Source organism: Agelaius phoeniceus, chromosome Z (genome assembly GCF_051311805.1).
Source record: "Agelaius phoeniceus isolate bAgePho1 chromosome Z, bAgePho1.hap1, whole genome shotgun sequence".
Classification (NCBI taxonomy): Eukaryota; Metazoa; Chordata; class Aves; order Passeriformes; family Icteridae; genus Agelaius; species Agelaius phoeniceus.
In genome coordinates, this window is record NC_135303.1 from 72890279 (window position 1) to 72906500 (window position 16222).

The following is a 16222-nucleotide window of genomic DNA, read 5'->3' on the forward strand; positions in this document are numbered from 1 at the left end:
TTCCCTCCAGAGAAAGCAATACAAAAGAGGTACTACTGCACCTTAATAAGTACAGCCAAGTTCAGACAAATGCTAAGTAAATTTTGTTATACAGTGAATAGACAGGATTTCTGCTGAAGTTGCGGACCTGACTCCCAATAACTTTCTTTCCCAGTAACTAACTCACTTTCCAAGAAGAAGATGTAATTTAAACATTAGTTTAAGGCTCCCACACAAATATATACCCTGTGATGAGAATACGGCAGTCCTAGATGTTTAACCATAATAATGAAAAATTCCTTAAATACACTCCCCTATTTTCCAAACCATATCACTAAGCAAGTGTTCAGCTCTGCATGTTCTACTAGTGGCCCACAAATGCTTGACTCTATTGTGTTGCAGGTCAGCAAGTTTCATTATACTTCTATTTCAATTCCTTTACCCAGGAAAGTATTTGTAAAAGCAGAGAGATGTTATGTGACCCTTAAAGACAAAATATATTTGCCTGTGAGAATACAAACAGGAAACAAGTCAATGCATCCTAAAGGAAAAATCAGAGCATTTCAACTGTAAATACTGCTTTGAACAACATTCAAATTTAATATATTTTCCCTTGGATCTAATAGTGCACAATAATAAAAGCAGGTTAGGCAAAAAACTGTAATACTCAATACATGATAATCAATAAATGTTTAGAATTTATTCTAAGCCTAACAATTATGTTTATAATTCAAACATGTATTACTCTTAATTATTTACCAGTACAGTAACCACACTATATAACAGAGTGTTATTTTAAAATGGAGTAAAAACACACTCTCATTCATAAGATCACACACATGATTTTTATAACAGGCTCCATAAAGTAGTGTAAGGTATAAATAATGCTTGGAAGCAGAACTCTTAAGATGATGTTTATGTTTTCATATTTGTTAAAAACAGATCAAAGGATAAAAAGATTTATAAAAGATGCAGAGCTCTGTAACTAAGGCAAAACTCACCACTTCTGTGAATTCATTACTTCCTAAGTCCAGTCTCTCCAGCTGAGTCAGTCTGGACATAGTTCTACACAGGAAGGGGATTAATAAAAAATTAGGTCTAAGAAAATACTAGCAACATCAAATCTTCCAGATTTACAAAAATCCAGTAATCAATATTAAGTGGTGATGCTATTCTGTAACTGGAATGATACCTAATTAAAGATAAAGTATTCACACACTGGTCAACCAGGCAGATATTACTGATCCTGCAGACTGCTGAGCATCATACAAAGCATACACTGCAACACACTTGAGGCTGCATGATGAGCATGCAAAAACTAAAGACCAGTAAAGAAATCTTCATGATAACGAGTAATGCAGTGGTGCATCTCTTCTTTTGGGTGGTTCAGCTTTTCATTTCCAGTCACAATATGTCCCTTCAGCAGTCAAAGGCTGGTTAACTACATGTTTTCTTCTCAAAGGAAGACTAGGGACCAGGAGAAGAGCACTGTTGAATCACAGTATGCAATACCACCTTTGTACCTCTCCAGGCTGCTATGCTGCTTCCCTGCGATGTGGTTCGGAACTCTAATTATTTCTCTAGCCACACATTAAATGAGATTACTAAATTGGATTTGGAGATTACTAAATTGGATCAATACTCTTTAACCTAACTTATGGCAAATACTAAATCAATGTCTGAAATAAAAGTAAAATCCATTACTTCAAGCTGTGTTTTGGAAAAATTTTCCCTCTATTTAAGTGCACTTTGGGGACTCCATAGAGATTATCTACCACTGCACATGTGGTCACAATGGGTACTTCACAGTCAACAGCAACTCTACCTGGAAGTATTTTTTAAGAGAGTGTGAATCCCTCATATGAAAACATTCATATATTTATTTAATAAGAGATTTTCACAGAACAATTAGTAGTATATAAAAATTACAATTAGTAGTATATAAAAATTTAATATATAAACTGCAACTGTGTACATACTATAAAATTCTGGAATAATTAAATGTAAGAGCTTCTAAATGGTAGAGTCTTGTATATTGTCACAAAATCACACACACACAGTTTCTTCAAGAAACAATTCCATGAGCACAAGATGCTCTATGCAGCTATTCAAAGCTTCAGTTTTTCCTCAACTACAGTACAATCTATGGTTGCTCTGAACATACGGTTCAAAAATAATATACTGAAAAATGTTATATTTACTGAAAGTAATTTAATGTGATTATTAATATTATTAATGGAATAATCTCCAAGAAGGAGACTCAACATCTGTTTAGAAATTTGATTTTTATGATATTGGAGTAATTAAGCTAGGGACAAACAAGGAATTTAGCATAAGCAGGTAAAGACAAAAGCAGCAGAAGCCTTTTTTGCACTGTACAAATAGTATACACAGGCTTTGAAGGAAAGCCTCTAGCTAACTGTGCTAGAGAAGGAAAAAAAACCCCAATAAAACATGAAAATACTATTTGCAGAAGACTCTAAGAAACAAACTCCCTCATTTCTTCAAGGTAATGAATAGGATGATTATCAGAAAGCTAATATTCTTTTTCAATTTCTGACAAAACTTATATGAGTCCCTCTGAAATCCTGCAGAAGGCTGATCTCACAAAGCTTTGTGAGATCATGCTAATATCAATTTTAGTGCTGTATGTTCCTAATAAATTTGCCCCAAAGAGTCTCCCAGGACCACTGCTGAAGAACTCCTTTCAAAGAATCTAACAGATTCTTTGCATTCTGTAGCATTCTGTAGCTTTTGCAACTGCATAGACCACACTATAAAAACCCATGTTATGTAACAATGACAGGATGACAAGTTAACTTTATTGACTTGGGGGCCTTTTTTCCTTTGCCCAAATGACTTTGCCCAGATCCACTCAATGAGAAAACATACACAAATGTGTTTGCAAGATGAGGGTCTCGAAAATATTCCTTCCTTTCCCTGCTGTTTACATAATAGCACTATCAGATATTCTAGGATTAATATCTTCTTGCTTTTCTGTATTGTTTATAGAGAAATACTGTCAGACAAAACGAAAGCAAGGCTTCCAATAATGTTACTGGTAGCAAGAGAATTCAATGCCAAATGATGTTGAAACAAACATTAACTAGATCATAGAGTAACACCTATTTTCATCTTTGACAAGGTGCTGCATAATCCCTCCCATAAACTGAAAGCCTCTTTCATAATTCATATTATTGAACTTGGCATCAATTCAACTCAATTCTAAGGGATCAGATAGCCTAAATTATGTCTAAAATTCTGTTGTTGTATACAGACAGCTTCACTAAGGTTAACAGTACAGCTTATATCAAGTGGCATACAATTCAAAGGGAATGTGCATGATGGCAAGATTGGGCCCTGCATCACTGTAATTATACTCTCAAATAACCTGCTTCTTTCTAAAATGCTAACTCTCTTTATTAACAATTAGGCCACAGAAGCTTAAAAAAAAAAAAAAGAAGTATTTTTACTGGACCATCTTTCCAATTTGTCATCAATTTTCCCATCAGAAAAATGCCTCTAAAATAGTCCCTGTGTTTTTGCTTTCCTTTCAGTGGAAATAGTTTCATCCAGCTGTTTTGCATTATAATGCTGCCACTTGCAGTCTCTGACTGTGGATAAGCTCCAAACAAAATGATACATATTTGGCATAAAGTTTGGCATAAAGTAAGGTTGATGTAGTGTGTCGGCATTGATTACTCATTTTGATTAACATTCTTTCAAGCACTTCATACTTCAGTGTCAAAAATTATGTGCATGTTTTACTCAGAAAGAGGGCTAGTTTGATGCTGCAGAATTTATCCAAATACATTTCTTATTACAAATAGGAAAGAATTTGCTGTAAGAACATTAGAAAGATGAAAGTCACAGGAAAACCAGAAATACGTTGGTAGTCTATAGCAAAAATATTAGGACCTACTGCTGTATCTTTTTAACTGCTTTGAATTTCCTACACTTTTTAAACCTGTATTGCATCTTCTATAAGAGTACCAGAATAGAATAATAGAGCTGGCAGCTCAGCATGTACCATAGATTATTATGGGACAGAGGAGCTCTTCATGACAGTTACTGTTTAGTTTTCAATCAAGAAAAGAACTCTGAAAACACTGAAGTCCACAAAAAGTTTCCTAGCACTTTCAACAGAGTTTGACTTAAACACATTAAAGCATGTATTACTGTCTAATCACTAAAGAATATACTACATTTTTAGTATTTAATGTAATTCATGCTCTTAGTGTTAATTATGGCAGTTAAGGTCAGAGTGATCTTATAAACAAAATCTCTATTAGCTGTAAGTTTTAATTATAGCTACTGCTTCTCAGTTGGGAGTAACTTTAATTTAGAGAGCTACCACTCTAAATTATATGTCCTGTAATTTTTTTCTGCTAAAAACTAATGATAGCAGAGAGAGCTGAATAGAATTGAGAGTATTTATACCACAGAACACTTCACACTTTGAAAATGTAAATTCACACTTTCTGATGCTGCACATGTCATTCTAGATAGGAGTTCTGGCTTGTTTATACTGCAGACTCCACAGTACAGTATCTAGGCACTTAAAAAGGGAATCCCAATAGAACATAACCCTTGATCATGTCTTACACATATAATTAGCTACAGTCACTAAAAAACTGGCTGTTGTATTTGAAGAGCTGGCAGTTTCCACTTCCGCCTACAGCATTCAAGTGCTTCCTAGCATGAATTAGACAGAGTGAATATTCAATTGTTAGAGCCTCCTGTTCTCCACCAAAACTACTTACATTCACCAAAACCAACAACTCTACCAATTTCTGTTGCCAGAGAAAGATCACTTTTACAGTACACCACAATGTTTTCATGATTCTGTGGGTGGCTATTCACATCCCATCTTTGGGATCTGTTTCTTTCTTCATTGACCTCTTGTATATTCGCTAACCTGCTTGGAGCTCTAGAGTCCCAGTTGGAAAATATTGAGTATTGCTCTTGTTCATAGAAACAGCAGGAACTGCATCACCATCAGCCTAGACTTGTTTGATGAAGTAAGTGAGAATTGCAAGGCAGGGACTAGAAAAATGTTAGATTTTAGGAGAGAGGTAGAATGGATTAATGTTAAAACAATTGCTGTAGGAATTCCTAGAACTATATAATACTTACTTTGGCAATATTTTTAACTGGTTTTCTCTAAGTTCCAATATCTGGAGTTTAGTTAATCTGTAACAGAAAGGCACAACAAATTACTACAATATTCTGTATTTAATGACAAAAGCAATCTCTGACCTTACTTATATTATAGAATTTAAAGAAAAAAAAATCTGTAAGTTTGAATTTTTTTCCTGTAACATTGAGGTGAAATCTTGTGCAAAATTTGCATGTTATTTTAAATTCATTGGCTGGAGTTTGATTTTGGTAAAGCAACAAACAAAATAGATTTTGCCTGCTTTTCTGCACCTGTTTGGACACAATTTTTTCCTTCATCCCTAAAATTTTGAAACACTACATTGGATTAATTATGGGTACATGTTACCATCATAATGAAAAGTACACAGGAAGTAACAGAAAGGATCATTTTGCACAACTAAAGATGTTAAATTTCTACTACTGGCAATGTATCAAACAGTTTAATACAAAAAGTCTTATTGGAGGAATACCTGTAGTCTTCCACCTGATAGCTTTAAATTAATCTTGGATTTCCTTTCATATTCTCTTTCTAGTCAGCTTCTGAATTCATTTTGACATTTCTGTCAAAAAGGTCAAGGTAGTTTGACCTTTTTTCCAGTAAATCTCTGGTTGCAAGACAAATAACCTCTAAATCTCAACTCAACTGCTTAGCCAAGTTAAGTTCCAGGCAGTCTTGACATACATGCAATGTACCATTCCCAGTGAATTTTTTTGTATTGGGATAGAAGTGACAAAGCTCTACTTGTTACAAAAAATTAAGAAACTGATTTAGTTTAAATACAGATAGGATTGAAATGACAAGATTTCTACATGTGACCCACTGACAGCCCTCACACAACACAGAATAGGGGATTAAGGTCTCTGAAACAGAAAGGAGCTTGGTGAGTAGACCAGTCTTTCCTGAAGGTGCTTAACTGAGTGCATTGTAAGAACAGAGACAAAAACCTTAATTCTAATTAAGTGGTAAGAACCATATTTTATGTAGAAATAGAAAGCAGAAAACAGTATGTATTTTTCCTCTAGATATTCATATTCACTCATTTTGGATTGCTCACTTTGAAAGCAGCAATCTGCCATGCCCACAAATAACCTAAGAATATAAGAGTCACCTTGAAAGAGAAGAGATGTCAGTGCAGCCCAGCACTGCAAGCAGCCCTCACCATCTGGTACCAACTACTGGAGGTGAACCTCCTCCCTCCAACTTCTAAAAAAAAACCGCAAAAACCCAATATCCTAACAGTGGTGAAAGAATGCCCTAATAAAAACCCCATTCATGGTAATAGCACTGCTGTTCACCTAGAACATAAGTGGGAAAGACCTCCTAGGCCACCCTACCAGCACCCTAAGATACCAATCTAGTGCAAAACAGAACTTTAAGAACCCTCAGACATGAATGAACATTTTGGGCTTTGATTTCTAAACCAAGCACTGCATCAAGCTTCAGCTGGTGTTTTGCTTTTATGGCAGGGAAGATAGCTACACAGTTTGTAGTTTTTTCTTCACAACTCATGTATGCAATCAAATTTCCATGGAAGGCAATGCCAGCAAGTCTCCCTTCATATGCTAAACTATAAATATGCACACCCACTTTTCACTGACTTTAGCCAGAATTGACTGTGTGACGCTTGCAATAAGCTAACTCTGTGAACTTAAAGATTGCCTTTGGTGACAGAAATGTTTATAGCTTTGTCACCTTGTTCCTGTTCTAATCTTTCCTCAGCTATTCCTAAGAGACCGAAGATATAAATATTAAATTTCTTAGGCGTAGAGCTTCACAGAAGCTACTAGGAAAACATTCTCAACCTTTCCTAGGTGGGTGATACAGGCTGTGTCTAAACATGTAATTTTCTTCCAGTAATTGATGAGAAATACTGGACTGAAGCAGCTGTCACCTCTTCCACTACTGAATCTTGAAAAGCTAATTCAAGATTAAAATAATAATGAACATCAAATACTAGGTCTAGCTGTTTTTTCAGTTGCTGGTGCTAAGCATCCAGCGTCTATCCAAGCTGAGCAAGAATTGCAATAAGGCACCTGAAGAAGTGGCATTTTATTTGACAAAGAAATAAAGAACTGATTCACCTATACTAAAGGAAAAATGGAATTCATAGTGGCAGATTGTCTATTATCTGGGCCATTCTGTGGAAAAGATCTGTCCTACTTCTAGAGAAATATTGAATTTCTGAAGCTGAAAAACCCATCAACCTATCTGCACATCACCAATGCACAAAGCTGTAACAGGTATTATTCAACTGGAAGTACACATTCTAAGTATAATAGCTTAAAATTTTTTTTTCAGTATTGCTCTTTAATCATAACCATCTTAGCCTGCATTTTAAATGCAACACAACTTTTCAATAAAATAAAATCTCTACATGAACAATTTTCCAGAAGAAGATCAATATCCTTCTTAAATCTAATTTCATAAACTATACTACCTGTAAAAAATGTAAAAGAAACATACAGCAGGTACACTCGAAACTTGCTGTGCGACAAGCAGTAATTCCATGGAAATATAAAAATACTGCATTGAGAGATGTTCCTTACTTTACACCTCCTCTGCAGTTTTCCTAAAGCAGAATATTTTATTTTAAATTGTTACTAAAATGCAAAGGAAAGCAGAACAAAAAGTATGCATGTTAAAGGCTGCATTTATGAAAGTTTCTGCAAAACACATATATACATATGTATATATGTAACTAAATACATATACATATATATATATAAAACTATATTTTATTATCACTGTACGCTTACATAAAAAATAACCCACAGTAGATACTACTAAAACCATCTACTACTACAGATACTACTGGCAAATTGTTGAGAAAGTAGAAATAAAGTAAATTAATTGCAATATCCAGTAAAGAGGCTCTGGAAGCAATATCCCATTATAGACAATATCCCATTATTGCCAGATTTTTAGAATTATACTGAAGATAAATCCTTGTTTATCTTACACACCCATTAGTAAAAAATGTTGCCCTTTTAAAACTCTGTCTCAAAATGAGCAAGAAGTGAGTTTCAAGCATTTTCTACTTATATATTCGCATATTTAAATGTAAATATACGTTATGTATTCAGATACAAGATATACAATTTTCTTAGGCAAGGATAATAATTCTCAAATATTTGTGCACTGGCATGAAGGCTAATGCCACGATCTGTGCCAATATCAATGCATTCAAATTTCCATTTGGGAATGGAGGAAAAGCCCCCACTTTGTCACCTGAGAATTCCAAAGGAACGAGCACATCATATCAAAAGTCTGATGACTTTTAGTAAACCTAACAGGCTGGACAAAACTAACATCATTGAAAGACAGCCAATATACAATTCTCTCAAAAAACGGGGAAAAGATGGCATAATCTTGACCTCACAATTATAAAAATATTTAGCAAAAATTCTGAAGATGAGAATAAACCATGGAGATAAATCCAACAAAAGACTGCATGGATATACTAAAAGTGTTTTCCATTATAAAAAGTTTTTTCCTAACCAGGCTGAGTGTTAGGTTAGTAGTAATAGAGGTGCTCAAAGATCCTTTCTAGGACTACCCTGTTCAATATTTTTTAATAGAAATCTTCTAAGATCAGAAAACTATTAAACTTGGCTTATGTCACAGACAATACAGTGATTTAGTAAGACACCGTAGGGGGGAAAACCTGTACAGCCTTAAGGACTAAAAAAAATTGAGAAAAAAGGACATGATACCATTGCACCAAGCCAAGTACTTAGGATTTCCTTGTAGGCATCAGCCATTTCTAACTGAACTGTCCAACACATCAGTTAATCATGTAGGAAATTACACTAGGCAGCTGCAAAAAGGATAATTGGAACACTGGAGCACAACCACAGACATTTCCAAGAGAAACAACAAGATAATCATGACACTGTACAAGCCACGAAGAAATCTCAATTCAAATTCTAAATATAGCTATAGATGTCATCACCCTCTGTCAAAAAGAAGGTGAATTAAAACTGAAACCTGTTCCAAGATATATTAATATACTCAAGACACAAAGGAAAACCTACCACACCAGAAGAAAGCAGAATTTTATTTAGTCTAATAGACTGAGGGATGTGAGAATACTACAAATACAGCAGGTGAGAGAATGGGAGACAACATTTGTGAGAAATGGCAGCAATTAAACTGTAGAAACAATGAACACTCAGAGAGAAAGAGATGTAAGAAATGAGGTTTCTAACTTGACACACAGAGCATAAAAACCTTGTTAGCTGTAATATGTGTTGGCTTAGCTTTTAGGAGACAATATTATTGACAATAGTTGCCAGTAACAGCAGGCAACAGAACTCAATTACTTCACCTATTACTAAACAATTAAAAGTACTAGCTATATGGCTGTATACAAAAAAATTAATGCACCAAACTGGAAGAAACTGAAGGCTTGTAATTTATGAGATTAAATATTTCAACAGCTTCTAGGAGAGTTTTTCTTTTGTTTATAAAAGAAGTATTTCCATATTCTGAAGCGGAAGTTAAGACTTTGCACTAGAAAAGTGCAAAGTCTTATACCTAGATGGAAAATTGTGGGATGGCAGAGCAGTCTTATTACTTATGGAAGCAGTCAATGTCAGAGGGGTCTGAACCTTACTTTGAAACAGTATTTTAATGTTTCATTGTTTTCCATTTTATTTGATCCAAACATTGTCTTCCTGTAGAACACTATGATTTCTATGCAAAAGTATTTCAGCAGGTAAACTTACATTCATGAATACATTCAAATTCATTCTCCTAGGTATAAAAAAGGATGCTGCAAATCACTAGATTTGAACTAACAAGGCAGAATTCTTCATAACTATCAAGAGAAACACTACAATGGAGAACTGGCTTTGAAGTTGTCTTCAGAAACTGATTTATTCTTATGATATTAGTAATTAATGACTTTACCATTTCACTAAACATTAAGCATTATAGAAGCTGACAGTGACAAAAAAATTATGACAATTTTTAATGCGTATTATGTGTAAGATTAACTACTTAAACAATCAGCCGTGTCAACCTCAACCCTTCAAGTTTATCTGTAGTGCATGTTTTAATTAAGAAAATCTTGCCATTTGGTTAGAGTATTAAAAAACAGAACAGAAAAAAGCATAGACAATCATTAGAATTCCAACAAGATTATGCATATTCCAGATATTCTTCAACCTTAATGAAGCCTTCTGAAAAGCAAACTGTGTGCATCAGAAAAAAAGCATGACAATAATGCATGTGCATCATAAGCAGATGTTTTGAATGTGTAGCAGATCTGGTGCTTTTAGTCATTCATTAACTAGTAACAGAGAAGAGCAAGCCAACAGCTCTGATCATAGATGACTAATAAATTAATGGTCACTAGTGGAGAGCACCTGTGCTTATGTTCCATTGCTCATCTCCTCATCTGCCCAACTGCTGCAGCACTATCTGGGGGTTCTGCTAATCTCTTGCAAACTGTGCTGACTCAAATATAACTATATGGCCTAAGGCAATTTTTTCACTCAGCAATACGATTGCTTAACTAATTGCTGTATTTTCTGAAAGAGATGCTTGCTGGACATGGGATGGGTCAGGAAAGTGACAATCTAGGAGAAAAGGGTATAAAATCAGAATGGAGAGAGGAAAACTGCAGAGATGGCTAAAAGTAGTGTGATAAGGACAGCTTAACCTATGCTCATCTACAAGTTTTCCTTTTATGAGTATTACCTTTTCACTTTTGCTCACAAGATTTAATCTATTTTACAGAGGTAGCAGATTAGTATTTATCTTGTACTAAAACTATGACATGTAACAGTTTTGCATAGTCAGAATGCACCATAAATACGCCAGGTTTTTCAGAAATATCCCTGACAAAAAAGGACTTGAGAGTTATAGTTGTGCATGAAGTAATTTGTGCATCCAGGACAAGTGGAATTACAGTAGTCATTATTTGCTTCACTCCAATTACTACATGACAAGCAACATAAATTTCAAAAAGGATTCCTTACTTACCATACTAGTGTTGGAAAAGAAACAAGAATGTAAATGAGTTTTACAGCCTTCATAAGCATTCTGCCTGTCCTTCAGAATTCAAAATTAAAAGCTGCTGATACAGATTCAAGGCTTTTTTTCCCTGTAACTATTGCAAATTCCTAATGTACACTTCTTCCTCTCTTCAGTACCCACTTTGCTTCAGAACCAGAAGAAACTGCTCTGCAGAAATTTAAAACTAATGTAGATATAAAGTTTCATGTTCAACTTACCTTCCAAAATTGGCTGGCAAAAACTCAAGAAAAGCATCATTCAGGTACAGCTGTGTTAGGTTTAACAGTTGAGAAAATCCATCTGGCAACCTATATAGAAGTAAAATAACATAGTACCTTAGTTTCAATTATTTTCAGGGCATTAAGTCATATTTTCTTAAGCAACAGTATAGTACTGAAGTCCTACATATTGATAAAATTAAAATTGAGGGGGTGATTTCTTTAAAGTCACACTAGACAGTTGTTCTCTATAAGATGAGTTTCAAAATTATTTTAAGTATTGAGAACAACATTTACAGGCAATAAGAACTACAAATAGATGCAGTAATGCAACAAACTGGTAATCTCCTGACATGTAATGAGAAGAAGGCATTAATTAGAAACAACAGGATAAATTTAAAAATACACAACCCCCTTTCCCCCAGAAGAGATATGTTTTATCTCTGGCAGTGGAGATTTCTGGCAAATTAATTTTGCCACTATAGCAGAAATACATATTAAACCAGAATACTTTCTTGTTATTAAGAAAACTCTTCACACACTTCTCTACAGTCACAGAGAAGTGATGGATTTTAACAAGCTGACAAAGCTACATGGTATAATGAAGGATAGTTCACATAGCCTATTAACTTTGGCAAAGTACTTTAATGAGACAGCTATAGTGGATCACTGTGCAACAAGGTTAATGAAGGTATTTCTCAGGGAACTCTGCTCTCGCCTCCAAGGGCTGGCACACATCTTGGGGCAAATTCAAGACTCAGTAGTATTTGCACAAAATATAAAACATCAAAAAATGTACAAACTTACTTTGAAATTGGATTTACGCTTGCCTCGACAACTGTCAAGACTTTACAGTTTTTTATATTTTCTGGAAACTCCTGTATGCCTGCAAGATACAGAAAGGGGTAGAAAAACAGCCTTTAATTATTAGATTCCACCACATCCATAAAAGTTATGCACATGAAACCACTAGCTGTAAAAACTTTGATTCATTTAGTAACTAGTGAACTGTTTTTCTGATGTCTCATTTTACATACAGTTTTCATTAAAGAAATACTCCTACACAATATAATTTTTTTAATATACTATTCCTAAAGCTTTCCATGTTTCAGGTTAGCAGGAAGCTCACAAGCTACAAACACACAGTACACTAAATTCCCATTGGTTATTGCCAAATATTGAAGTATTTGTGCTTTTGAATGTACTTAAGATAAGAACCTCTGTCCCAATATAATTTATTTTAAAAAAGGCAATCACTGGTAGCATGAATTTTTCAACGGAATCTGCTTATCAAATCAATGCCTTATATAACATCCAGGTGAAATGGTAAGGCTTCAAATCTTTAAGTATTTTTACAGCTTCACAGTTCTTCACAGAACAGATATCCATCCCAAAATGTGATGTATGCTTGCTGTTGACTTCTAGATCATTTGAGAGGAGGACAAAAAACGCTCCAGGCACACTTATGTTTGAAAATTAAAACAATAAGCAACTTCCTTTTTTTCCAAGATTATCTGTGAAAATGCCAGAGTGAAGCTGCATTCCACATATGTGCCATATCTCTATTTGTCAGAAACTGATAAAGCAGGCCTTGAATATGTCATGTATCCATCACATCAGAAGGAAATCGGTACTGAACCGTTCTACCATGCAAAACCTTTACCTCTATCTTTACTATATATGCCATTAAAAAAAAAGAAAATAAACCAACTGCTACCACAACTGCAGTTGCTTTTGCAACATGATCTTATACCCTGGGACAGGTGTCTTTATTTTAAATATATTTGTCCTAAATACAATAACCATTCATACTGTATCTTTCTACCTGGATTAAGTACACTGTTGTTTGCAGCAAAAAACCCCATATGCTAATAAATAAAGCTAGTTTAAAAATTACTTTTTTTTCCCCCAGATACCAAACCATAGCTCTTTGTCTCTGAGTTAACACATGTAACTGTATTTGTGAGTGCTTTATCAGGCATGTGGAAAGTGCAAACCAGGGAACAAGACCACTAAGAAGGAATTATACTCTGTGAATGCTTCTTTGTAGATTAGCAAAAGCATGAAATTTTGTGCTGCTTGACAAAACATTAACGGTCCAGCTGCAGAGAGAAAGACAAGGGCAGCATCACTTCTCATTCAGGTTGGCAGATGAAACTTCATGTATCTGTTCTGAGAACATGTGGTGTATTTCTTATGTAAGTAAAAATACTACTTAGAAGCTAATGCTAAGTAGTATTTTTACTTACATAAGAAATTGCAGAATATTAGATGTTAGCTTAAAGCTTGATTCTATATTTGTGCAGTAACAAGACTGGCCTGGTACATCAGAGTTGTAGTGTGTTTTTATGTTTTATAATGGTTTTGTCTTTGTATCCCCTTATTTTTCCCAAATGGTTTACCCCCAGATTGCACCCCCTCCCTCTACCTGTGTAATCCGTTTCCTTTGCTGAGATCATCCCCAAATCACCACCCTGGCCTTCTGTCAGTCACTCAGCATCCCATCCCCTCCATCTACAACTTTCAGCCCAGGATGTCAAGTGATTAGCCAGAGGCTAGGAGTCAACCCCCCAAGAGTTACCCCATATGCTGTCCTAAATGTCCATTTTCCAGTATCCATACCTTAATTTTTCTTATTGGTTCGTAATATGTTATCTACTTTACATTTCCACCTCCCTTTAAATGTAACCTTGGCACCTCTCCCGGGCCTCTTAGCAGGAGGCCCCTGCAGTTGTAGGGGTTCCCCAGAGCTCCTGAAATAAACCTTGGACTAACCTCTGCTAAGAGTCAAACCCTTCATCTTCTGCCGTTGTTCCAGCATCTCCTCTGCTGCAAGCAGTCAGCCTAGCTGCCTTCCGCCACCCTGGGGCACAGGAGAGTGCCCCCCACCACTGTTCACCATCTCGGGCCTGGCCAGGGTTCCCTCAGTGGCACTCCGAGAGACCAGAACACAGTTGGCACCCAACGTGAGGCCTCCAGATTAGCCTGAGACCTCTTCTCCTGGGAAAACATCTGCACTAGACCACCCTGAAAATTTTCTTACCCCAGTGAGGTGAGTTTAAAATTTTGGCTCCTCCTTGTACTCTCGGGTGTTGGGAAGAGACTGGGCAAAGATGGAGACAACACTCACCCATGCACAACAAGAAGTTTACCTCTACCTTAAAAAGTCTTTTCTTTAAGAAAATTATTGCTTTTCAGAGGAGGAGTTGAAGTATTTTGTACAGTGGTTATTTAAGCATTTTCCTTATATTTCACGGAACTTAGTCCTAACTAATGAGTTCTTGGAAGTACTTTGGGAAAGGTTAAAAACGAAGACAGAATTCCGTCCTTTATTTAATATGATGATGAAATGTGTTCTGAATCTTGAGGATGAAAACCAGCTGAAAACCCCTCCTCCGTGTTCCCCTCTTCGTGCCCCTGCACCCCCTCCCCTGTCACAAAGAAAAACTCCCCCAGGTTCTCCCCTCTGTACTCCTGCTGCCCAAGATGGTGAAGACCACATGGCAGGGGCCGTGGGGTCTCCCCTTCCACCCTCTGCTCCCCACGCCTCCTCCAGCTGTGTTTACCTCGGTTGCTATAGCACAGCAAGATGTGGCAGGGGTGGCAAGAGCTGTATCCCCTCGCACAGGGCTGCCGGCGTGCCAGCGCTCTGTGACCCGCTGCAGCTCTCCCCCCCATGGAAAGCCCGTGGCTGCCCTGCCAGCGCTCAGCGAGGCCAGGGCGAGCCAGCCAATACTCACTGTCCAGCCCGCCCCACAGCAGCCTGCTGCACGGGGGCCATGGGCAGGCGAGTGAGACCAGTGGACCTGGGGCGCCGCTGTCACGGGGCAGGTGGACAGCCCCGCTGGGGGATGGCTCAGAGTCACAGTCCTGGCAGGGCAGCAAAACCAGCAGCCCCTGCCCACCGTCACTGCTCTGACAGCCCCGCACTGGCAGCACCCGCAGGCACCAGCTGAGACAGCCCCTGAGAGAGGGCCAGGCCTCAGCGTGGCCACCAGCAGCGGGAGCAGAACGCACTTCGCATGGCAGCACGCCAGCAACGCATCCAAAAACACCAACACAAACCCACTGGCAAAGGTAAAAAGTCCTTGCCATGAACATTTTGGGGACAGTGAAATGGTTCAAAGTAAAAAACAAATACCGTTTCATAACCTGGGAATGATAACAAAAAAGGTGTTCATCAGACTGCTATAAAAAAGAATAATCCCAAGAAATACCTCCACAGTCTAGGAGATGGAGAAATTGTGGAATTTAATGTAATACAAGGAAGAAAAGGCCCCCAAGCAGCTGATGTGACGGGACGTGGTGGAGTTCCAGTGCAAGGTAGTAAACATGCACCAAACTGCAAACATACGAAATATATCCACATCATAGAAGTCCTCCACACACCTACCAAGGACATAGAACCCAAAACAACCAACCACCTAGCCCCAGCCATAGCCTAAAAGCAAGAAGAGCACAGAACACTGGCGAGCTGTCCTGCATCCAAAACCCCAGGTTGATAATGAAAGAACCTTCCAGTCCAATATGTTCCACTTCTTCTTATACCCCAATTCCTGTGGCCTTCCTGCCTCCCTCCCATCTTCCTCCTTTCCTTTCCATTGTCCTATTACCCCTTTTCATGTTCCCACAAATTCCAGCCACCCTTTCCCCTCTTCCACGGTCTCCCTCCACTAATCCCTTTCCCCAGAGTTCCTTCATAATACCAGAGGGAGCCTGATGAGGAGGGAAAGAAAGGAAAGTTTCCCTAAAGTAACCATCATTTTCTTAAAGTAATGATTTCTATTTGGAGTTTCTAACAGGCACAACATCACCTACACTATCTTGTGCAGAGTCTATCACA

General features: G+C 37.1%; 1 protein-coding gene across 13 annotated transcripts in view; it reads right to left on the reverse strand.

The window, feature by feature from the left end:
- The window catches only part of ERBIN (erbb2 interacting protein), a 120711-nt gene that overhangs the window by 34201 nt on the left and 70288 nt on the right, over window positions 1-16222 (reverse strand). For all 13 annotated transcript variants that reach the window (XM_054652872.2, XM_077171291.1, XM_077171292.1 and 10 more), the window contains 4 exons: window positions 12187-12265; window positions 11380-11469; window positions 5116-5172; window positions 981-1044 (listed from right to left, as the gene is read on the reverse strand). In XM_054652872.2, the coding sequence (XP_054508847.2) occupies window positions 981-1044; window positions 5116-5172; window positions 11380-11469; window positions 12187-12265 (290 nt within the window). The remainder of the gene's footprint in view (window positions 1-980; window positions 1045-5115; window positions 5173-11379; window positions 11470-12186; window positions 12266-16222) is intronic.